Source organism: Antedon mediterranea, chromosome 1 (assembly GCF_964355755.1).
Source record: "Antedon mediterranea chromosome 1, ecAntMedi1.1, whole genome shotgun sequence".
In the NCBI taxonomy this organism is placed as follows: domain Eukaryota; kingdom Metazoa; phylum Echinodermata; class Crinoidea; order Comatulida; family Antedonidae; genus Antedon; species Antedon mediterranea.
In genome coordinates, this window is record NC_092670.1 from 19236908 (window position 1) to 19262366 (window position 25459).

Sequence of the window (25459 nt, forward strand, 5' to 3'; positions counted from 1 at the left end):
ATTATATGCAAATCATGTTATACAAATCGTATACATTAGTAAACAATCATGAATATGCATAACTTGATAACATTTACTTAATAAATTTATATTTCATTTTTTATTGGTTTTAAATGAATAGTATTACATGGTTTTGTGCGAAAATAAATTCAAAATTTAAACAAATGTTACAATGATATAGTTTTGCTGAAACAATTGATTTTTCTTGTAATTTTGAGTCGGCCAATGAGCTGTAACAGAAACAACAGAATTCCGCAAATCCTTGTCATTGATCCACGATTGTCTGACAACAGCTTGAGAAGGCGAATGGAGCATTTATATTTTTGTAATTGTATCCTTATTTTTTGTTATTATCAACAAGAAAATCGCACTACTTGAATTACTTGAATCCAGATGAAATTATTTCAAAATTTAGATATAGAAAACAAAATGCAAGATATTTTCATAAGAAACATGCTTTTAATTCATTCTCTCATCTCTATGTACAATTCAAACAACACCTAAAATGCACACATGCAAAAAATAATCAGACCTGCTGAACAAAATTGCCAGAATCACAAACTACATCACTTTACTTATGTATCCTGGCAACTAACACTTTCATAGTAACCAGAAGTACAACCATAGCAACCACCACACACAAGAATTGATTACATTAAAACATTTGTGCTTCTAACCAACTTGACAAAAAATGATTAAATATTACTCACAACCTGTGGAAAATATTTAAATTTAATAAATAAAAGGTTAATTATTCATCACTGTACACAGTTACTTGTTTATATTCTTCCAAAATTATGAATTTTGTATTACTTATTTTATATAAAAGTTTTCTAGACCTTGAGTTTGTGAAAGACACAACATTTTTTTTCTACAAAATTTCTAAAATAAATCATGGGAAACACACACTACATACTTAAAATATTTACATATAATTTATCATAATTAGCTGTTCTTTTCAAACTTTATGTAAATAATTACTTTAATACCAGTATATTTGTCAAGTAAATATTAAATTTAAATCAGTACGCATTTACATTGAAAACAACTTCTTCAAAATGTTTCAATTAATATCAAACTCTTAAATTATTATTAGTAAATGCCAATATTTTCATACAAAACAGTAGGCTACTTTTATAGTAAAACCTATATAATGTATGATTTTGATTTTGTTAAAAAAATATCACAATTTAAATTTCATTTGAAAAAGGCTTTACAAATTTTAATATTGCATATCTGTGAATTTTGTTATTTACTTTTAAAAATGTAAAATTTATTTAATTTCAATTTATTCAAAATGGAGTGTATTAGTAATAACTAATAAATAACCCCGTAATTTAATTCTTCAAACAGAATGCTGGACATTTTTTTAATAGAAAACTTGTATAATATTATTGGCAAGATATATACAGGACAAATTTAATTTTATTTACACCTCAAAAGTTTTTAAAATACTCAAAGTCAATAGTACACATCATGTATGTTTAAATATATCAAATTATAATCATTTTTATATACTAATTTGAATATAGTCAATATCATTTGCTGGTATTTGCGAGTCCATTTCATCTCCTGCCATTCGAAACGTTATGCTCATGTTGTACGGGATGTTAATGGTACCGTTGCTGGCATTCCATAACCAACCGGTACCACCACGTTGCAGCATTGACACAGAAACCTTCAAAAATTGGAAAAAATATCTTAAAGATTCTACCAAAAACAATATGCAACAAGTGCATGTCATGAAAAGCTTAGATGAAGTTATAGAATGATCTATATTTACCTGTGGTGTATACCCAAGTATCGCCCAAAGCGTTGCCGTGATTGTGTTACGTTGATGAACAAATTGCAACTTTTCAGTTTCTTTCCGATTCGGTGCAATTTGGCTGCCGCTTTTAAAATCCCCTACTAATTGCTTTCCCCCATTTAGTTGTATCACATCCCATGTACCAATGGACTTTAAAACGGTCCTTGCACACTCCATTGTACTATACGATAACTGGCCTACAATGAGAAAATAATGAATGAATTAATGAATGAACAAACATACACTTCTAAATTTAAGGAGCTTATGAAATTATCCATAAACATATTTTAAATGTTTAAGACCTTAAAAGTTTTAAAGTGAAAACAATTATTTTGGATGGATTCCAATGTATCTGGTAAACATAAAACAATTGAATGAAAAACAAAACAAAGCTATATGATTCTTATACCTGAAACAAATCCGGGTATAATAGCGTCTCTTAATGTCGATAAATATGTAAACTGAAACGATTCCAAAAACTGATTATATCGCTCTGGCAAGATCACCTCCTTTAATGATGCTATGTCATCGGGCAAGCTTACACGATCATTCATAAACACAACATACGAATGAAACACTTTTGATGGTAAACAAACGTCTTTACGTATTAAGTGATTGCGTAACAGATTTGCTCGAAGCTTGAGTTTGTCGAGGACATTGTCATGTTTTAAATCGTATTCAATGGTGGCGTGTCCAGAGGTTTTGTCGTTTTTATGTTGAATCCAGCTTTTTCCATCATTACTCACTCGTATAGCTCCAGACCAATTTTTCACTTCGATGACATATATTCCATTTCCTGTTAAAACAAATTTTTTTGGAAACATTTTTTTTTTAAATAGGACAAAACTTTATACTGTACTTAATAAAATGACCAGAAGAAGAGATTTGATAGATTCACTCCCATACCTGTCAAAACAACCAAATCAATCTCATGTTTTCTTGTTTGAAATTCATCTGGTACGCGCAAGCCACAAAATACGTCGCCTTTATTCACACCACGTTTCTCTAAAGCAGAGAGGAAACTTTTCTCTGCATCTCTGCCGACTTGGACATGAGCCTCTTCTGAGTGTACTTTAGGTGAGCTGACATGCTCAGCTTGGACCAACCGATTCCTTACGTTAAACATTGAAGTTGGTTTTAAAACTCTTTGCTGAAAAAAAAGTTTGAAAGTGGTATGTATTTTTATTTATATACTTCCAGCTGAAACACTCTTATCTTTCTGCTCAATTAGTCACCATAATCACCCCTTTTCTTTTTACCTGAAAAATTATTATAAAGAATTATACATATAAAATAATAGAGTATGTTTTGTAATGTGCCAAATACCTATTTTATATTAACACTCTTATATTCACTGTACCGTATTAATACATTAAAAAATGTTTTACTTTATTTTAAGCTACTTGGGATATTACATAAGTGTTGTGACAATAATAATTATGGTGACCACAACATCCTAATTTACATAATGTACATGACGTCATCGATCAAGGACAAAACAATGGAACGGTTGTTTTTAAAGTCATGATAAGGTAGTAGGCAGTGTAGAGCGGCTACACGTAACCCGCAAAATCTAAAACCTTTATATAATCAATGAACAAGAAGCCATGTTATGATAAACTGTCAAAATACTGTCTACAATTCATCGTTACATCATCACCCACAAAATTAGAAATGACGATTTTGTCATCCGGATAAAACATCCCGTTTCTTGAAATTTATTGAATGTTTGCTAGTGTAATACGACCTAAATAAACAATAATACATTTCTTACCTAATAACATAATAAATATCTAGCATAAATACACGTAAAAGCATAAAATATCAAGACAATTGCAATGTTTTGGTCAGCTCCAGATGTAAACAAAGACACATTGCGCAGTTAGTTTATCAGCTGTAACAAAATGTAAACAATAAGCTCGTTTCAAGCTTCAATATAAAATAAAATTTTAAAAAATAAGAACCTATAATAATTATAAGTATTTAAATATGCTATAGTCAGAAAATAAAATTATTTATTACATGGTTTTTTAATTAAAAATATCTTTGAAAAATTGCTTTGAAATTAATAAAATACTAACATTAAAAAAAACATTTACAGGTGTGGCGCGAATCACAATTCGCCATCAAAACAAGAAGTCCGCGAAACGTGAAATCTATTTGGTTGGCCTAGTCGTTACATTACAGCTAACTGTATGTTTTTATTAAAAATGGCATAATTACTATATCTAATAATCTTTTTAAATATATAATGACTACTTAATTATGCAATACAGAAATTTAAATTTTCACATTCATAAACCTTATTAAACGCTTTAATTGTTTAGAATGATCACTTCCTCTAGATTCGTTGAAAAGGTAGTCACCGACAAAAAAGCATCCTGGCACTACATGTTATGTCTGTCGCCTACTATCTATCAGGCCTAGCTTATATGGTGCTGTAAAGATGTGCCTCAAATACCAACATACTCTTCATATAAACAAAATATCCTGTTTATTTGTACTGCAATATTAATTAATGTATTTTTTTGTGTAATAAATGTTTATAATATTTAATTAGGCCTAGTTTCTAGCTAGTTAAGTTAGGCCTATCATCTAGGCCTATCTTAATATTCCAATTTTATATATATTATATTTATTGTTTATATTCTGTATTGTAAGTAGTGAGGGTTTCCGGCTGATGAAATGCGAGGTAAAATAAATAAATTCATCATTCACTACTATATGCATAATCATAATGTAGATTCATGACTGGCAAGCATAATTTGAAATCATTAAAAAACATTTTTTTTTTGTTAGGTGAATCAAGATGTCAGAATTAATGTGTAATCCGACAGAGGAGCAATTAAAACTATCGAGAGGAACAAGCAATTATCATAGTCATTGTGACCAGTTCATCATCAAAGATCGCAACTATAGTCGGCAATATGCGCATTTATACGCACAGCGACTTAAATGCTTTTATCCAACACTTGAAAAAACAATCCAAAGAAAATGGGGTAATAATTTAATTTAACTTGCAATTTTTGTCATTAACAATTTTTATTTTTATACTATGAAATGTACATTTTATAATGTTTTTGTTTTTTCTTTCAGGAAATAGTATTAATATTTGTAAACTGTTTGAATTAAAAAAAGGTGAAAGGTGTTGTGTGATAGGAACGATATTCAAAAGTATGGAGTTACGTCCAAATATCCTCAAAGAAATCAGTGATGAGGTATGGCATTTGTCAATCTATTAAATATAATATAGAGATACAATATCCATATACCCTTATAATCATAAATCAACTCACTATGCCCAATAGACAAAAAACTCCCAATACCTGGCAGCCTTGGGCTGGCCTAATTTCTAGTATTACGAATTGTTTTTAATCGTATAACAACATTTGTACCTTAGCTATACATACAGGTATATTTATAACTATAAATCAAACAGCTGAATAAGATAGATAGAAAAAATCAAACAAGTTAAAACTGCCTCAATATAAATTTATTGTTACAACATGTTTCAAGCATAGCCCATCATCTGGTGAAGAGAATTGCAACAAAGGATAACATATATCAGTCAAAAAAATTACATAATAAACAAATCAGCCAGTCAAAAATGTTAAACAAATCAAATTAAATCATTCGCTATTTAAGTTTTGGCCTTTATCTATTTATAACATACTTTTTTATATTTTAGCATAATTTAATGCCACAGCCAAGCAGAGAAAAATACATAAGTGACTCAGACACACTTATTTTAGAAGATGATTTGCAACGAATATCATTGGTCGGAAACATTGATGTATCCAAGGCAGTCATAGGTAAGAGTATGTCATGCTGCATGACTAGTTTGCTGACAAATTTAACTAGACATGGATTGTCTGTCTTCTGATATAAGCCGGTTTTTTACAAACTTAACATGTACAGGCCAAATCAGTGAACAATAGAGTATTCTAGATTGACCTTTTTTTTTCATTTTAGGCACAATTGTAGCTGTTTTAGGAAAAGAAGACAGTTCAAGTAAATTTGAAGTTGAAGATATTACATTTGTAGATCTACCATCACAAATACCAGCTACTCCACCAGAGCAAGATAGGTAAGTTGGAATGGAGTCAAGTTACTATTACTTTAACTTTTAGATTGTTTCATTCTCCAAAACATAAAAATGTACATATATATAAATGAGGGACCCATGGCAGTCACACTGCTGCATCTACCATGATCAGTACACCAGGCAACATTTCCCTACTCTTTTCGAATAGTTTACCAATCATAGTACATCCTATCTGAAGGATGAGGCAATGAGAGTAAAGCATCATGCATAAGGATAGAAGCACAGACACATCTCTCACATTTCTTCTCTCTTTATCATTATACCATAGTCATAGAAGCACAGACACATCTCTCACATTTCTTCTCTCTTTATCATTATACCATAGTCATAGAAGCACAGACATGTCTCTCATATTTCTTCTCTCTTTATCATTATACCATAGTCATAGAAGCACAGACACATCTCTCACATTTCTTCTCTCTTTATCATTATACCATAGTCATAGAAGCACAGACATGTCTCTCATATTTCTTCTCTCTTTATCATTATACCATAGTCATAGAAGCACAGACAGGTCTCTCACATTTCTTCTCTCTTTATCATTATACCATAGTCATAGAAGCACAGACAGGTCTCTCACATTTCTTCTCTCTTTATCATTATACCATAGTCATAGAAGCACAGACAGGTCTCTCATATTTTTTCTCTCTTTATCATTATACCATAGTCATAGAAGCACAGACAGGTCTCTCACATTTCTTCTCTCTTTATCATTATACCATAGTCATAGAAGCGCAGACAGGTCTCTCACATTTCTTCTCTCTTTATCATTATACCATAGTCATAGAAGCACAGACAGGTCTCTCATATTTCTTCTCTCTTTATCATTATACCATAGTCATAGAAGCACAGACAGGTCTCTCACATTTCTTCTCTCTTTATCATTATACCATAGTCATAGAAGCGCAGACAGGTCTCTCACATTTCTTCTCTCTTTATCATTATACCATAGTCATAGAAGCACAGACAGGTCTCTCATATTTCTTCTCTCTTTATCATTATACCATAGTCATAGAAGCACAGACAGGTCTCTCACATTTCTTCTCTCTTTATCATTATACCATAGTCATAGAAACACAGACACACATCTCTCACATTTCTTCTCTCTTTATCATTATACCATAGTCATAGAAGCGCAGACAGGTCTCTCACATTTCTTCTCTCTTTATCATTATACCATAGTCATAGAAGCGCAGACAGGTCTCTCACATTTCTTCTCTCTTTATCATTATACCATAGTCATAGAAGCACAGACAGGTCTCTCACATTTCTTCTCTCTTTATCATTATACCATAGTCATAGAAGCACAGACAGGTCTCTCACATTTCTTCTCTCTTTATCATTATACCATAGTCATAGAAGCGCAGACAGGTCTCTCACATTTCTTCTCTCTTTATCATTATACCATAGTCATAGAAGCACAGACAGGTCTCTCACATTTCTTCTCTCTTTATCATTATACCATAGTCATAGAAGCGCAGACAGGTCTCTCACATTTCTTCTCTCTTTATCATTATACCATAGTCATAGAAGCGCAGACAGGTCTCTCACATTTCTTCTCTCTTTATCATTATACCATAGTCATAGAAGCACAGACAGGTCTCTCACATTTCTTCTCTCTTTATCATTATACCATAGTCATAGAAGCGCAGACAGGTCTCTCACATTTCTTCTCTCTTTATCATTATACCATAGTCATAGAAGCACAGACAGGTCTCTCATATTTCTTCTCTCTTTATCATTATACCATAGTCATAGAAGCACAGACAGGTCTCTCACATTTCTTCTCTCTTTATCATTATACCATAGTCATAGAAGCGCAGACAGGTCTCTCACATTTCTTCTCTCTTTATCATTATACCATAGTCATAGAAGCACAGACAGGTCTCTCATCTTTCTTCTCTCTTTATCATTATACCATAGTCATAGAAGCACAGACAGGTCTCTCATATTTCTTCTCTCTTTCTCATTATACCATAGTCATAGAAGCACAGACAGGTCTCTCACATTTCCTCTCTCTTTATCATTATACCATAGTCATAGAAGCACAGACAGGTCTCTCACATTTCTTCTCTCTTTATCATTATACCATAGTCATAGAAGCACAGACAGGTCTCTCACATTTCTTCTCTCTTTATCATTATACCATAGTCATAGAAACACAGACAGGTCTGTCATATTTCTTCTCTCTTTATCATTATACCATAGTCATAGAAGCACAGACAGGTCTCTCATATTTCTTCTCTCTTTATCATTATACCATAGTCATGCTCTCTCTCATAGCAGATTTATAAAAGTAATTCTATATTCTGGTGCAGGTCCGTACTCCTTATGTCTGGACTTGGAATTGGTTCAGAAGATCAACACTTACTGAACCTTCAGATGATGATTGACATGGTTACAGGTAATCTAGGCAACATTGAGGATCAAAAGATGACAGCAAACATTGTACAAGTCATCGTCGCTGGCAACAGTCTCAGCTCTAATGCTAAGAATAAAGACGCTATGTCCATGGTGAGAAATTTAAAAGATATTCAGTATTACAAATATTTCCTATTTAAGTTGAAATAATCTGATGTCAGCTATTCAAATGCATAAACAACTTCTTTCTTCTTGAGTACTGTATGTTAATTATTATACAGTCGACTCTCCCAATACCAGACTCTCTGACAACTAGAAACTCTCACAATATTAGACTCTCTGACAACTGGAAACTCTCACAATACCAGACTCTCTGACAACTGGAAACTCTCCCAATACCAGACTCTCTGAAAACTGGAAACTCTCCCAGACCAGACTTTACTTGAAGTTCAAAAGGTCCCAAATTCATTTTTACCATTAAAAATACATTCTGAATACCAGACTTTCCGGAAAACCAGACACATTAGGCCAGCCCAAGAGTGTCCAGTATTGGGAGAGTTGACTGTAGTCAGATTTGTTATAGAACTGCATATGTTCAGGTATTGTTATATTTTATATAGGCTAAATACTTGACAAGAAATACATCCCCCATCAGCAGTGCAGGTGTGAGGAACTTGGATGATATTTTAGCACAGTTAGTGGTAAGTAAACATTTATTGTAAGTACCCTCTACTGGGTATCCTTACTGTCAATTGCACTCTTGCAGTATATTTTTTCTAGTATCTGGATTTTATTTCAAAGTCTTATTTTAGAGTTTCTCCATACCAATTTATGTAATTTCTTATTTATCTGTTCAGAGCTCAATTCCAGTTGACATAATGCCCGGTGAACAGGATCCAGCCAACTACACTCTACCTCAACAGCCACTTCACCGTTGCATGTTTCCCCGGGCTAGCTTGTACTCATCCCTCAATCTTGTAACCAATCCATATGAGGCAACAATAGGTGGTTTTAGGTAATGTTTCTTACTTTATGACATCGTTTTTCTACTGTAAAGTCCCAGAGATTTATTGGTGATTTCTAGCGTTGAACATTAAAGTTGTCGTAACGCGAACAAATGAATAGAGGATTCCGCTGCCTCTACTAGTAGGCTCACAGTGAGACGTAGGCCTAGGCATACTAATATCTCTATACTGATGGTTCTTCGTTTTTAGTAGGGCATATCCTAGCCCAAAACATTTTGGACTAGGCAGAATACTTAGACCTACCTAATATCCCCACGCCTACTTTCCGGAACATCATTTTATAGTCACTTTGGCAAGGCTAGGCCTAGCTTTGACCACGCTGCGATGCAACAAAAATAAATGTAGTCGTCGTCGTTAGTTAAAAAACGTACCCTTTCCTGTAAATTATTAACATTTCAATGTTTACACGTAGGAGATCGCCGATTATTGTTAACAATAACGTCGACAGGAAAAGGCCCAAAGTACACAATGTCAGACGGAATGCAACACAAGTAGTATATAAGTATGTCGTAAATGTCACATCCCGTTAGGAACCAAGAGGTAATATCTCGGAATAAGTGCTAATGTACTTCAAACCTTCTTTTAGATTCTGTGGTACATCAGGCCAAAATGTAGAAAGTATTTACAGGACAACAACGATGGATGACCGAATGGAAATCCTAGAAACAACACTCAAGGCTGGTCATGTGGCACCAACTGCACCAGATTTGTTAGGTTAGTTCAGGTATTGATACCATGATCTCATAAAGATTAAGAGTTTCTGTCACTGGATAATGATAATTACCAACTTTTGTTTCTTTAATCAGGTTGTTATCCATATTTCAACGATGACCCTTTTATCATCAAACACTGCCCTCATATTTATTTTACCGGAAACCAACCAAAGTTTCAAACTAAGCGATGGACAGGTGAGAGAATATTGTAAAACTTTTCAATTATATAATATGTCGATATAAATTCCAATTTTTAGTAACTTTGATATATTTTATTATTTCAGATTCACTAGGCAAGAAAGTCACATTAATATGTATCCCAGAATTCCACACTACACAGACATGTGTACTAGTTAACCTTCGAACTATGGAATGCCAACCTTTAACCTTTGACACTGACATATCAGAGCAAGCATCTGATGTTGATATGGCAGATGAAGAGGTGGGTGCAAAACGATGATGCAGATTTTCTGATTACCATTTCATGAATACAATTAATTTGCATATTTAAATGAGGAGATTCCTTATACCTGGTGTACAAGATGACATCAGCCCTAACTATTCTAGTCCATTTTCTGATTATTTAATATGGTAATATTCATGCAGGAAATTTGTTTAATGTCTGTACTTTACTATGCACAAAAATGATTTATTAAAGACTTTTTCTTAAGAAAAACAAACTTTGTACAGTCTGCTATTTTCAGAATGAAAGTACACAATAATATAATAACTTTCTTTTATTAAAAATATACACAGACTAACAACATACAAAATTAATTATATATTTATATTATCTATTATAAAAAAAAAAGTTTTAAACAATTTTTTAAATCATCCCTGTTGAAAATACTGAGTTGCCTGAATGAGGGAGGGCATCAGTAATGATGCATTTTCACCTGAAATTGTTATGTTGTAATGTCTTGATAGAAAAGTAGATATGGTGTTGAGGAATGATGGACGCTGGGTATTGGACAAAGAAGCGATTTAATGTCTTCTTCTGACAAAACCTCAACCATATCATCATCAAATCGTGCCCATGTTGAATTATTCGTTGTTACAGCACTTGAGGTCTCTTTGGTTTCTAAGGGTTTGACATTATATGAGGGTACGCGGGCATAGCATACATAATGTCCACTAGAGCTAGTTGTACCACTGTGCATTACGATCGCATAAAGTTCATACCGCTGATGGCGCTGTTTGCATTCCGTACTGCACCAAGCTGTCAATGTTAGAGTTAGCGGTGTTGCAAGGTGCGTATTGATCTTCGATACTGAACCATCTTGATAAAACCTGGAAAAATGGTAAATGTTAATTCATTGTTTAGACTTTTTCAGGTAGGTACATAAATTGTCGCCAATATGATTGAAGGTTTATATGCCATAACTCATATCACAGACCAATGTAATATGAATAATGTAATTAAATAATTCTCAATACAACGAACACCAACATCACCAGTTCAGAAGGCGCACTGGTGCAAGTATTATTATAGTACTGTACTTACCCTGAAAAAACTGTTGAAAATCTCTTAAGATGGAATATTAAAATGGTTGGTAACTTGTGAAATAATACCGATCTTTCAGCTTCATTGTGCTGCAAACAGCGCTCACAGAAATACTTATTTGTGTCAGTCAGTCGTTCCGTACACGTATACTCCGACAAAGCCCAGCTAAGTGAAAGGTTAGTTGGCGTTAGACCACAATCTGCAAAAACAAAGTGTTTAAGAAGTTTAAGCCTAGTCTACACTAGCAAACCTCTTGTTTTCTGCAGATTCTAAAATTTTGTCAATTTGGTTTACACTAGCAAACTTTGGAGAACTACTTTTGACAAACTTAAAGTTTGAAAACAGAAGTTTATCAGTGTAGACAAGAGTTTTTACTACATTTAATTGCATTATTCTAACATTCTGTTTCTTTTTCCATAAAGTAGTCTCACCATTTGAGGAACTGCTGCAAACATCAGACACCTTCTGGACAGGTAGTCCCACCTCTTGGAAATCCTCGGTGCGCTCATTAAATTCTTCACACTCACTACATCTGGTTCTCAATAAAACCAAGCCTTGAAACAGTCGTTCTACAAAATCATACTTATTGGTGGCTGCTGTTGAGTTGGAGACAACATCCTTTTTTGCTGGAACTTCTGGTGTTTCCATTGTTAATTTTGATTCCTCTGAGCCACTAGACACCTCCATCAAATTTGCTTCATCATGCTTTTCAAGTGTATGTTCTTTTTTCACTTTTAAATCATCCTTTACAGACTCATTCTCTTCAGTTTTTACATCTTTAACAAGCTTTTCCTTTTTTCCACTTTTTCTACCTTTTTTAACTTTTAGTAACCCGTTATTTGTTTTAGAACTTGTCTTTGGTTTAATGTCTTTTTTGGCTTTACTACGCAGCTCAACATCATTTGATTGTGCAGTATCTACTTTTATTTTTTTAGCTGTATTACAGATAACATTAGATTCAACAGGCTTATCTACTGCATTACTGTCTTGTTTAATTCCAAACATAGATATAGTTGGTTGGTTAGATGGTCTTTTGAGCCTCCTTATACCAAGTGTTTTTTTCTGAACATGGCCTTCAGAGGTCACTGGTACACTATCAGATTCGAGTGAATTCTTTCTTGTTACAGAGCTACTGCTAGGCCTTGGTATATATTCTAACTTAGTAGTTGGCATACTCTTTGCTGCCTTGATTCCACCAAGAAGCTTGCCATCTGTGCCGATTTCTCTGCAGTGTATAACCTTGCCGGAAATTCCTTCAGGGGTATTTTCGTCTTTATGCATAGACTTCAACTGTTGGCAGGCATCTTGGATGATACTCAGGATACAGCAGAGAAGCTCTTGTGCATCATGCTGAAGATAACCTTCAAACATCGGCTTTATTGTTCTGTAAAAGAATTAAAAAAATATTATGTGTACAGATTTAGTCTTGCTTATTGAGCTATGGTCCTCAAGATTTATTATTTTTTGACTTTATAAAAAAACATACTTAAGTTTGTTGAGAAGGTATTCAGGATAAACGGATAAACTAGATTGTATTTCAAGATCTTCCAGATATTGTTCCTCTGTTTTACGCATTGAATAAAACAATTTATCTAATTGTGCAAGAAACCGCATGTAGTTGGTAACACCAGGAGTCTCATAATCTCCATTAGACATATTTTCTTCCTCTTCTTTCTCGACATTCTTTATTTTTTCTGATAGGTCCTTAATACCCTGTGTGAAGCCTGGTGTGTAACGCAAGGCTTGAACCACGCTGTTGAAAAAGCAGGTATTGCCAAGGTTTTGTAGGCCAGTATAGGGTGGTGGAGGCTCAAGACTTTCTAGTAGTTTTGGTTTTAAATCTTCATCTCTGCAAAACAAAAATTTACATTTACAAAAACATTTATAGTATACAAAAGAAGGAAATACATTGTAGCTTTAAACTATAGAAACAAATAACTTACTGTTTAGTTATTTCATCACCCTTCTTTGGAATTTCTGCATCTGGTTTACTGCGCTTCAATGACAGTTTACCTTTTAAAGAGAGTTTGTTTGCCGTTCTCTTCATTGTCAATAAATTATCCTATTATATAAATAAATATTTAAAGAGACATTAAATTAAACAAAATAAATTGTTTTCATATTTAAAAAAAAAAATTGTAGGCCTAGTCTGGACTGGGTTACTACATTACATAACAAGGCGGACGCGGCTGCGTTCCAGTCTGTCTACTACTACTAGGCCTAGAGTAGGCCTAAAAGTTTTAAAACCTGTAATATATTGTTGAAAAACATTTTATCATATTTAAAACCTCAATATAGTAAAATAATTAATCAAAGTATAATTAAAACACAGTAATAAGTCACATCATACCTCCTAATTGTGTCGAACTAAAAAACAAAATAAATACTTTAATTCGATCAACAACAATCAGAAATTCCCCGCCATCACAGATGGTACCCCTAAGCTACTAAAAATATTGTTTGAATAAATTAAATTTTCGTAAATTAAATTTTATAGCCATTATTTTTGTAACCCAAAACAAAATAATCTAACATTTGACTTATTTTAGGAGTTTTAATTTGATTTATTTAGACTTTAGGGCCTATTTAGTATTTACAGTTATCTTCCAATCATGGAGGTATACCTCCATGTTCCAATTTAGTACACACGGACGTACAAACAGAGTCCAGTTAAATTTTAGTAGCCTGGGGGTACGTGCGTAACACATTTTAAAATGGCGACTTACGAGCCAGAAGCGCCTGTTTTTGTAAGTTGATCTTTCATTTAATGTTATTTAAAGATAATTTATATAAAAAAAATAACAATTTATTAGAGTTTAAGTTTTTAAAAAAATAATCAAATGGTAGAAAACCCTTTTTTGTCGGTAGAAACAGGCCAAAGGTACAGTAGTATGGCTAGGCCTCTAGGCCGGTCGCATGTGTTTTGAATGTTGTTGAAATGCGCTTTTAATTCATTGTGTGTGGTACCTAGAATGATGGAATAGTCGATTCGCCCTTAATTATCTGTACACCGTGAGACTTCATTGGTATTAGATGTGCGCGATTTTAAACGATTTCGCTATTTGTAATTAGGGCAAATCGGTTAAATTTTTCACATTGATTTAATAAATATGATTTTATTTTAGAAATACTGCTTCTATTTAATTCTGTAATATTAATTAGGCTAGCCTAGGTCCTAGCTAGACTAGGTAGCTAGAGGCTATATTTAAATGTTTACGGTACTGCATTATATAAATAGTTTTAGTATTAGGCCAAAGCTTATCTATCGTTTATTTTATATATAAATAATTTTTCCCTAATTTGTTTTGTTTGCAGTGTATTCCAGATGAAGATGCAGCTATACATGGTCTGTCAGCATGTTGGGGCCTGGGCCATCAACTTGTGTTACATGCAGGAATAGGCAAGAAATGCTTCGTAGAAAATGAAGGTACAAAGTCATGGTGTGGGTTCAAGTCCTGTTTGATTCGAGAAAAAATATTTTATATTAAATTTTCATTACATTTGTTTTACTTTTTTAGAAGTTGGTCATTACGATTCGAAGTTAAAAGCTCCCTCTATGATTCATATAATGAATTGGGAAGTGGATATGCAAAATGCAGAAACTCGAAAGTTGGTCAGTGAGTCCTACAGTAAGTGCAACATGATTGGTTGACTGTAATTTCTCAATTACTAATAAAATTTCTTCATGGTTACTTGATGGTAAATAAATGCTTTTATTTTATTTTCAGATATTTTCCAGTCTTTACAGACGTTTGAACCAGAGTCTATAGATGCTGCAAGAAAACCACAGTAATTATGATAGATAATCTATTAATTAAATTCTCTTTTAGTATTCTGTCATCTTACAGTAGAAGACCCACATTTTCCCTGGCCATAGGGTTACTAGGGATCTCCCAAAGGAGGGGTTCTACTACTGTATTTTAGTTTGTTTGTTTATGTTTTTCTGTTATATGTTGATAATATACAGTACCTTTTATTCACCTAATACTGATACCTCTTACCTTACTTTATAGCTTGGTAAAGTTTAGTAGGAAATACCGTTCCATAGTAGCAGCATGTGTACAGAATCTTCGAAAGGCAAGCCAAGGTAATCTATCATAGTTCATCTGCAGATACACTGATGTAATACAATTTTTTTAACTGTTCAATTAGGGTTAAAGTTGACCTGACCTTTTTGTTTAGATCCAAAGAATGGGGAGGAAGTTTGTGAGTACTATGCCGTTCAGTGTGAGGTATTCCAAATGATCGGGCTGTTGTGGAGTCTTTGCGAGATCATGTTTGTAGAAACGTTGCCAGGTAGGTGTAGTAAATTGCGAGATCATGCTTTTAGACATTGAAAATGTGTAGGAAATTTGTGAGATAAACCATCCAATTACATTTACATTATTACAGTACAAGATTTTGAGTGATCATGTTTTTAAACTTTGGAATATAAAGGTGTAGTGCGATATTTGATATGGAAAATAATTATCCAATTTTAAGTTGCATTCCGTCTCTTCTAAAGATTTTGTGAGGTAATATTATAATATAATATGAATATGTGAATATAAAGATAAATTCTAAAATGTTATTTATTCCATTCCATATTTAGTCTCTTCTACAGGTAGTGTCAGAATGTTGAACAAGTTTGTTTTTATTTGTAGGTGGGGTTGCTCTGCAGCAGTTACTAGACTGGGTTAAGTGGCACTTTGATCAGGGTGATAGATTAGCCAAAGAAATCCTCAAATCACCAAATCCAACACAGTCACCAGAATACTGGAATGCAGTAAGTATAATAGTAAATTAAGCTGATTACAGGAAAAACCTACCCTTTCATTACTCATCTCGAATATAATAAGGAACCACCCAGAACTAAGGCAACACATTAAGCCAAAGATTAAACAATAGCATGTAACTTGTACGTTTTAATATGTAACCATGTAAAATTGTTGTTATCATAGATTTATATATATGTACTTCAAGGCAGGATAGCGGAAGCTAGAAACCTCCTTTCATTACATCCTGGTCGTCAACGAGATATTCATGGGGTAAGCAGTTTATTTTTACAGTACATAGATCAACAATCAAACTTCTCTGATTAATAAGTGGCAAAGTCAGTATCTTTTGACTACAACTTGACTGAGTCAAGATGGTCATGATACAATGCTTGCATACACATCACCTTGCAAATGGTGTTAACTAAAAATACATATATGTAGTATTAATATCAACTGGTTTAAGAAATAAACACTCCTACTAGCAAATACACAATGGAAAAGTGCTACCTTGATCTACATAGTACATAACTCGCTAATTTTAGGATTGAAATAAACTCATGTTTTCTAAAATAATTGAAAGCATAACCATGAGGAAAAAATGATAAAGTCAGCGTGTGAACCAGGATGTTAACCACAAAGCTACAGTTCCACTAATTTTTCAGATATCAATTTGTTTGCTAATATTGGATAGCTCTTCTAAATAGTGTATGAATATCATTTTTAAGCATACTTAGTTTGGTACGTACTATGTTCTGTATGTATGTTTTACCAGTATTCTTGTGGAAAATAAATTTATTTGACATTTTCATTTTAGGTTTATTCAAGGCTTGATGAACTTCTTCGTAAGATGCCTATATTTGGTGCGTTTACGCGACAATCCTTAGCCGAGTTTGACATGAAGTGGCGCCACTGGCAAGATCAATGCCTGCAGTGTTTAGAAGATCATGAATTGTCATCATATGCTGAACTAGAAACTATTTGCCGTGTAAGTACAATACAGTTATTTTGTTTTTATACAATAAAATAGTTAAGTTAAGGTTTTACAAAACATATTGGTAATACAAAGAAAAACATGAAATAAATTATTATAATGAAAAAATTTTCAAATAAAATGAATGAAAGAAAACATTTTTTTATTTCTATATACAAATGATTTTATTTTTATTTGTAATTGATGTTATGAGCAAATTAAAAAAAAATTATCTAAATCATTTATTTGTCAACAGATTTTAACTGGAGAGGAGAACGTGTTTATTGAGCTACGTGACCTAACAGGGACTTGGTACCAAATGCTAGTAGCGAAGCTGCTGTACACCAACCCTACAGTAAAGACGTTTGATCTACAATATCACACAAAGGTGTTTTATTTGCTTATTCTTTACCACCAGTAAAGTTAATTCTATTAGTTTTGATTATTTCAACTGTAAGCCTCAATGATTGCTGTATATGGGTATGAGTATAATGCCATGTTGAATTGCAGTATAATCCCACGCTTGAGTATAATCCCACGCTTGAGTATAATCCCACTCTTTAGTATAATCCCACTCTTTAGTATAATCCCACTCTTTAGTATAATCCCACGCTTGAGTATAAGCCCACTCTTGAGTATAATCCCACGCTTGAGTATAAGCCCACTCTTGAGTATAATCCCACGCTCGAGTATAATCCCATGCTCGAGGATAATCCCATGCTCGAGGATAATCCCATGCTCGAGGATAATCCCATGCTCGAGTATAATCCCACGCTCGAGTATAATCCCACGCTCGAGTATAATCTCGTAAAATCCCACGATTGAATATAATCCCACGTTCGAGTATAATCCCACACTCAAGTATAATTATATAGATAGAATAGATTATAAATATAATCCCACCCTTCTCATTTAGGTTAATGAAAACAAGATTGTTAATGCAATCTGACTAATTATTGGCAAAATGTGTACCCAAGCCCATTGGGGCTATAATCGGGTCATATACAGTAATGAGGATTAATTATTTGGCAATTTGTCTTTCAATTTGGAATCATTGTTCTCAATTTAGTCGTGTTTAGATGCGTACGGTGGCAGTAGCAGTTTGACCCCATTTGACAACATCTTGCTGGCAGCACTTGAGTTTGATATCCATCAAGTTATTAAGGAAAGCAGGTAAATTTCAATTGAATCTTTAATTTCGGAATCTCTGTTCCGTAGAAATATACATCATTTTGTATAAATTAATAAATTTCATTACAAATACGTTTATTCATCAAATCATATATCAGTGATAAAATGATATGTACAATGTTTTAAAGAAAATGATGAAATGGGGTCTCAGGAAACAAGGAAGATTTGTCTAAAAGAGACCCCAAAATTAAATTAATTAAAACTATAATAAGTGACAAGAGTACAATATGGTGAATAATACTATTCCATTTTGTTTTTTAGCACATGCTTAAATAATTGGTGGTTCAGTGCTCATATAACAGATTTACTGCACCATTGTGGTCAGTTAGAAACTCACCAACTTAAGTAAGTACTTGAAAGTTAACATGTTGGCTCTCAATTTGCATTCAATAGCTGGAAGAACATAAGAAAGACAAATTAAATAATCTTCTAAACTAAATAATTAAATTTTTCAGCTATGGCTCCAACTTGAGGGAATTCTTACTTCTGGAATATGTATCTAGTCTAATGTCACATAAAAGGTATGATGATTGAGATTTTTATTTAGTTACATAGGTCATATGTACATATTAATGAAGATTGTCATGTTTTGCAATCCATGTCCAATCAGTGAGTGAGTGGCCGAGCGGTTAAGACAGTGGAACCGTAATCACGTAGCCATAACATCGGCAGGGGTTCGAGGCTCACTCACTCCATGGTTCATGGTACACATCTAGCTCGTGTGCACTTTAAAGAACCTAGTACATCTTTCGAGACGAGTAGGGGGTTACCCCGGTGTATTAGTACATCACAGCCACTGATCACCAACTGGGCCCTCTGGGAGACCAGTCTTTGACTGAAGAGGTTACCCAGTATAAATATATATTTCAATTCAATTCAGTCCTGCACAATAGCAGAATTTGAAGTGTAAAAAAAGGTTGATTTAGATTACCCATAAAATTTCACTCGCAGTGCAAAATGCTAAGATAAAAAAATAATAATGTTTAATATTTATACTTTTAATTTTTTTTAGTATGTGGCAGATATGTATGGGATATTTAGATCATTGTGCTGAGTCTGGCAGGTAGGAAATTAAAAGTATTATTGTAGTTTAAATATTTATAATAATATATAAACACAAGAGGCAAAGAACATTAATTCTAAACCGCCCGGTGATAAATTTAATTAATTAATTTGAAACGATAAAGATGAGGAAATCTGTGAGAATGAGAAAAAGTCGCCCCAACCGAGACTCAAACTCGGACCGCCTGCTTGATATGCAGATGTCCTAACCATTAGACCACTGGGGCTTTCATGGTATTGTTCGAACTCGATTGGATAACGACTCTTTAACATTCTCGGCGTGGTACGGCGGAACAGCACTAGTCCTCAGTTGTACGCACGCGCAACAGAGATCAAATTGATACGCCCTCATCTTACAGTATTTTTATTCACGAGGCGGGATCTCCGAAGAGATACTTTTATATATATAAACACAAGAGGCAAAGAACATTAATTCTAAACCGCCCGGTGATATACTGAAATTTAATTAATTTGAAACGATAAAGATGAGGAAATCTGTGAGAATGAGAAATATACATATATATATATATGTTGTTAGCTTGTAATATATCTGTTTCTTGTAAAATATAAATATCTTCTTGCTGTTGATTAATTTTTGTTGCTTTTATTTCGTACAGGCATTACCAAGAATTGCTAGTTGAACGAATTCCACTACAGACCAACAAAAAGGCTTTGAAACTCTTGGAAATGTGCAGAGATCGAGATATGAAAGATCAAGGTAGCACTTTTCTATTGTGTATTTTCTAGTAGGAGTGTTTATTTCTTGATGTTAAAGCTCAGGTACAGGCATGAATTTTAAATATAATATCTGGTTAATTGTACATAAATCCAATATTTGTAACAGAAATCAAGACGAAAAACCATGAATTTCCCTAATATGGTCAAATACAAAATTTGGCAAAATTCTGCCAAAAAAACCAGGAAGACCTTTTTTCTGTAGTTAGGTAGTTAACATAATGTAATAACATGTCTGGTGACTCCCTAGAAGGTGAAAAAAGATGGTGGATATACGGTGGATAATTTTTGCTATACAGTAGTAGCATGAAAATAAAATTCTGAAGTTGAATAAAAATACCAGAAATGTAAAATTCAAGTTATATTACCTATATTTAGTCATATAACATTTTTTACCACACCGTTTATTTTTCATAGCTTTTTAAAATACCTCTCTATTTTCAAAATTTGTGTACAAAAGAATAGAGATTTTACTGTGTAATTTGAACTATCCCCCACTGATATGAAAGTGCTAATTTTCAAAAAGCTCCTGTAACACAAATAAAATCCCAAAAATTATGAAACATAGGGGAAACTATAGATCGATAATTATTGGAATGTATGATCAATAGAAATTTTTTGCCCGCACCTGGCCTTTAATACTATATGTATTTTTCTTATTAGTTAAAACCATTTGTAAGGTGATGTGTATGCAAGCATTGCATAATGGTCGTCTTGGCTCAGCCTTGTCGTGGTGCATGCAGTCAAAAGATGCAGCCTTTGCCACTTATTTGTCGGAGAAGTTCTTGGCCGAGTACACAACAACTGGTGATTTCTCAAACTTGGACTTGATTGACAATCTAGGGCCTGGCATGCTTCTGAGTGATAGGCTTACATTTCTTGGTGAGTTGGTTAAATCGTTAATTCTAAAGCTCTGTCTACACTATCAAACTTTATGTGACAAAAAATGTGATGTGCCCATATATGGACATGATGATGTCGTATTACTACCATATTTAAACTTATCACTACCATATTTGGCCACATCGCACACCTTTTTTTGTCAAACTAGTTTGATAGTGTAGGCACAGCTTTACAGTAGTTTGTATTGTATAGATAGATCTTATAATTTTGTTTACATTTTATTTAAAGGAAAATATCGAGAATTTCACCGTCTCTACGAAAGTGGTAATTTTAGAGAGGGTGCATCGCTCTTGTTATCATTACTATCAGCCAAACTGGCACCAAAGAAGTAAGTGCAATATACTCTACATTGAATCTTTATATTGTTCTAAAAGTATATTTTTATCTTATATAGTTCTAATTTCAGGAATCATTCACTGATAAATTATTTAAAGCTGTATTTTTATTACGTCTTCTAAAGCAGTATTAAAATAAAAAGCTTTAAAATTAACTTTCAATTACATACTTAATGCAGTTGGTTAAATCAGCTAACAAGTATATTTAAGAAGCATAAAGGAGAAAACCACTAAATGTACAGTATTTTAATGAAGATTGCAAATAACTGTTAGTTGCAGCATGAGGCTGTGTCCAAACACGGTCATTCTGTTCTAGATTCAAAATGGCAATATTTGTAAAAGACTGTCCTTCCGACCCTTGACCCAAGCCTGCTGTAATGATCACACCGTTTTTCATCAGATTTGTTCGTAAAGCAACATTCTGATCTTTTTTCTGACTAGTGAAACTGAAAACATATGTTCCAGGAATTTGACACAAAAAAAAACCAGTTTCTGCACTGTAATGATCACCAACATTTGTTATAATGTTGTCGTATTTCATCGGACCAACAACTTCAAAGCTTGAATAGCTGTATGCAACTGTAAATGCTGACTTGCGTTGAATTTCTTCTCTGAGTGGTCCTTGTGGGCCCTTAGGTCCTAACTTACCAGGCGCTCCAGCATCCCCTTTCTGGCATTGTACACCAACTATTCCATCTGACCCTTTTTCTCCTTTCTGACCTGGGTTGCCAGTATTTCCAGGGTTGCCTGGGTTGCCCGGATTACCAGGAATTGCAGTACAACAGTTGCTGCATGTTTCTGCAGTAGCACATGTTTCATAAAATAGTTTCAATATGACTGCCAATCCAAACAATTTATCGTTAACCAACATATTGTATCTAAAATGATGAAATTTAAAATGATAATTTGTCTACTTTAGGGTCCAACCTTTGTAGTTCCTTAATATACTGGTATTGTAGTGGTTTTAACAACAACAAAACTTTTAAGTTATTTTTTAACAACAAAGTTGAAATCATAACGTCTAAAAAATGTACAACATACCTTATTTGAAGATATTCACTTGTTGCTTAGTGCTTTGTGTATGTAAAAGTAGCGAATGAACTACTGTACTGATAAACTGTAGTTCTTATTTTGTATAATTACTATACAAAACACTTAGAACCAGGATGCTTTTTCTTCCTTATTGCAATTAAAGGAGCATGTCTGAAGAATTTACATACAAGTACTGTATTGCTTTATGAAGCAGAAATAACAAATCTATTAATGTGTGTTTAAAAATCCATCCCACATTTCCTAATAAAATAGTATGTATGTTAGTTAATTCTCTGCTGCAAAGCTATAGGTAATGTATTTTGACAGCATGTAATGTTGAATTGAATTGTGTTATGCGCCCTTTAATACATTATAAGATTAAAAGTTTTCATGTTATAATAATTATAACAAAACTCTTGTAATCTATTGTTCTTCTTATCTTTTCCTGCATTCCTTGATTCGGAAGTAACTAATTTTGTTTGTTCTTGAGTGGAATAAACTGGAATGAACTGGAATAAACAGCTTCATTGTAATAACATGGATCTATTATAGGTTCATGGTAATTAAACCAGAACACACACATCATGGAGCTCCATGCACACATTAAGCTCTGTCTACAATATCAAACTTTATGTGACAAAAAAATGTGATGTTGCCAAATATGGACATGATGATGTCATATCACTACCATATTTAAGCATATCACTACCATATTTGGGCACATCACATGTTTTTTGTCACAAAGTTTGATAGTGTAAACACAGCCTTAAACTTTGATCATCCCTTTTTCAGATTCTGGTTGACTTTACTGACTGATGCCCTTCCATTGTTAGAGCTACAAGATGTGATATTATCTAGTAAACAAACTTATGAACTTATGCACAGTCTACAAGAATGTCGTGACTATCATACTCAACTCTACACTGATGAAGAATATTTAAATAAACACAAGGTATCACAGATTAGTTCCAGAAGGTCACTGCATGCTAATCAGCTCTGACCTTTACTCTCTGACCTTTACTCACCCACATGCAATTTTGCTGACTTAACTATTACAAAACCTTGCCATCATTTACCTCCGCCAAGGAGGTATATGTAATCGGTAGCGTGTGTTTGTTTGTTTGTTTGTTAGCAGGATTACTCAAAAAGTAATTACAAGATCTTTACCAAAATGAGTAGACAGATAGATATGTGGTCAAGGACCATTCCATTAAATTTTGGGACCATTTGGGACCACAGTCCGAATTCTGGACCACTTTTTAGTATACTTTTTTAGACCTGCTAGTGTTAAAAGATAGGACAAAATTTTTCAAAAGCCGGCGAGCAGTCTTAAAGTAACAAGTAAACTTTAATTGCATTTTCTCGAAAACTACTTGTCCAAAAAACTTCATTTTTTAACAAGAGGCAAGAGTTATAATTTGTGATTTGTAATTTTAAAACATAATTTGATTTAATGTGCACGTTTTTTGATGCGAGTAGTTTAAAAAACCTATTTCTTTTCAAATTCACTCGTTTGATTTTCGCGTTGCTGTTCTATTGTTAGTCAACTGAAGCTACTGTTAATTGAAAGGCTTGTTACATAACCATTACACCAAACTCGCATACACATGCTTGTAATGAAATTAGCCTAAATCACAAACAGCATTAAGACACACACAAATATATATATATATTGTTTTTACCGGAGAAATCTTATGTAGGAGAATTTTACAGTAGGCAGAGGTATGCCCTCTCGGAGTGGCTTTCTAGTTTATTATCTGCTGTTGTTTATTACAGTATATAACTTACGGAACTGTAGTAGGGTTTTGCTAATCATTGTACACAAAACCTCAGCTTTTATAAACTCTTGTCCACAACAGCTTTAATTCCGATCTGAAATACTTATCTGAATACATCCTATAAAAATCTCGGTGAGGCATGTAAGGTTTAATCTGAACAGGATTAGAACCCAGGGCCCAAACATACATTCATTCTTTTCCACATATTTGATTCAATTCTTGCAAACATTAAAAGCATATTACTTGCGTTGTATGTAAGTTAGTTTGTTTACACTACAGTATAACTTCCAAGATATCCAGAAATTAGCTATAGGCCTATAATACCAACATATCATGCCTGGTCTGTACATGGAGGTATAAAATACCTCCATGGTCTGTATCTTCAATATGGGCCGAAATATTAAATAGCGAACCACGTTTTCAACAAATATTTTCACCCTCGATAAACCATTTTCAATTCAGTTGAGATCCTTATGTTTTATGGCCCTTCACTCTAATTTTTAATTGCTCATTTTACTTATTTCATGGATTACTTTTATTTTTATGTGAAGCGCAAGAGGCTTTATGCATTATTAATTCCAAATTTATTATTATTATGTTGCTCTCTGCATTTTGTTAAGTATTTTGCTCAGTTTTTGACTGCTTAATTTATTTCAACATATTTTTTATCCTTGTTTTTCAGGGTGCTTTTCATGCAGAGAAGGAGAAAATAGAACTTTTGCAATTGGCACTTGCAAGGAATTTAGCCAAAGCCATCTTGGAAGAGGCATCATCTAGCTGAGACTAACAAAAGAACACCTTTTTTGAGGATATAAAAACAGTTGGTGTATGTGATCGAGGACTTTTCTATTCAGAATAATGTTTTCTACACAGTATGTAGGTACTGCATACATACTCTACAAACAATGTTGCGTTGACTAAGATATACAATTCGAATAGAAAATAATAGTTAATTTCTGTTGAGCACAAAAGTTACCAATTGAATATGCCACATTCCAATTCTCCTGCATATAATAGGTTATTTGGAGTAATAGACATTTTACACTGACAGTTACCATGTAACATCTAGAAAACAAGTTTACTTTAGATATATTTTGATGACATTGTATGATCAGCTTTTGTAAATAAATGAAACAAAACTCAATAAATAAATGTCTCACTCATGTGTTTTTATTAATAAT

General features: G+C 33.2%; 5 protein-coding genes across 5 annotated transcripts; 2 read left to right on the plus strand and 3 right to left on the minus strand.

The window, feature by feature from the left end:
• Window positions 1-422: 422 nt before the first annotated feature.
• LOC140060660 (uncharacterized) lies at window positions 423-3704 on the minus strand. The gene is made up of 5 exons (XM_072106963.1): window positions 3582-3704; window positions 2714-2957; window positions 2217-2603; window positions 1784-2004; window positions 423-1678 (listed from the first exon to the last, which is right to left on the minus strand). The coding sequence occupies exons 2-5, from the start codon at window positions 2931-2933 to the stop codon at window positions 1511-1513; spliced, it is 996 nt and encodes a 331-aa protein (XP_071963064.1). The 5' UTR covers window positions 2934-2957; window positions 3582-3704; the 3' UTR covers window positions 423-1510.
• Window positions 3705-3936: 232 nt separating this feature from the next.
• LOC140060675 (DNA polymerase delta subunit 2-like) lies at window positions 3937-10647 on the plus strand. The gene is made up of 11 exons (XM_072106987.1): window positions 3937-4000; window positions 4607-4806; window positions 4904-5025; window positions 5496-5619; window positions 5780-5894; window positions 8231-8426; window positions 8894-8974; window positions 9131-9288; window positions 9885-10012; window positions 10105-10206; window positions 10296-10647. Exons 2-11 carry the CDS (start codon window positions 4617-4619, stop codon window positions 10469-10471), a joined length of 1392 nt encoding a protein of 463 aa, XP_071963088.1. The 5' UTR covers window positions 3937-4000; window positions 4607-4616; the 3' UTR covers window positions 10472-10647.
• A 108-nt stretch (window positions 10648-10755) lies between these two features.
• Window positions 10756-13937, minus strand: LOC140060668 (ubiquitin carboxyl-terminal hydrolase 1-like). Its single transcript, XM_072106977.1, has 6 exons — window positions 13866-13937; window positions 13459-13577; window positions 13002-13364; window positions 11947-12899; window positions 11516-11714; window positions 10756-11301 (listed from the first exon to the last, which is right to left on the minus strand). Exons 2-6 carry the CDS (start codon window positions 13560-13562, stop codon window positions 10917-10919), a joined length of 2004 nt encoding a protein of 667 aa, XP_071963078.1. The 5' UTR covers window positions 13563-13577; window positions 13866-13937; the 3' UTR covers window positions 10756-10916.
• Window positions 13938-14184: 247 nt separating this feature from the next.
• Window positions 14185-25404, plus strand: LOC140047624 (nuclear pore complex protein Nup85-like). The gene is made up of 19 exons (XM_072092663.1): window positions 14185-14262; window positions 14831-14942; window positions 15034-15144; window positions 15244-15304; window positions 15529-15602; window positions 15698-15811; window positions 16159-16280; window positions 16456-16542; window positions 17087-17257; window positions 17499-17630; window positions 18312-18415; window positions 18695-18778; window positions 18889-18954; window positions 19446-19496; window positions 20113-20213; window positions 20894-21112; window positions 21362-21461; window positions 23293-23452; window positions 24961-25404. Exons 1-19 carry the CDS (start codon window positions 14230-14232, stop codon window positions 25057-25059), a joined length of 2001 nt encoding a protein of 666 aa, XP_071948764.1. The 5' UTR covers window positions 14185-14229; the 3' UTR covers window positions 25060-25404.
• On the minus strand, window positions 21655-22736 carry LOC140047612 (collagen alpha-1(X) chain-like). The gene is made up of 2 exons (XM_072092653.1): window positions 22510-22736; window positions 21655-22346 (listed from the first exon to the last, which is right to left on the minus strand). The coding sequence occupies exon 2, from the start codon at window positions 22337-22339 to the stop codon at window positions 21674-21676; it is 666 nt and encodes a 221-aa protein (XP_071948754.1). The 5' UTR covers window positions 22340-22346; window positions 22510-22736; the 3' UTR covers window positions 21655-21673.
• Window positions 25405-25459: the final 55 nt, after the last annotated feature.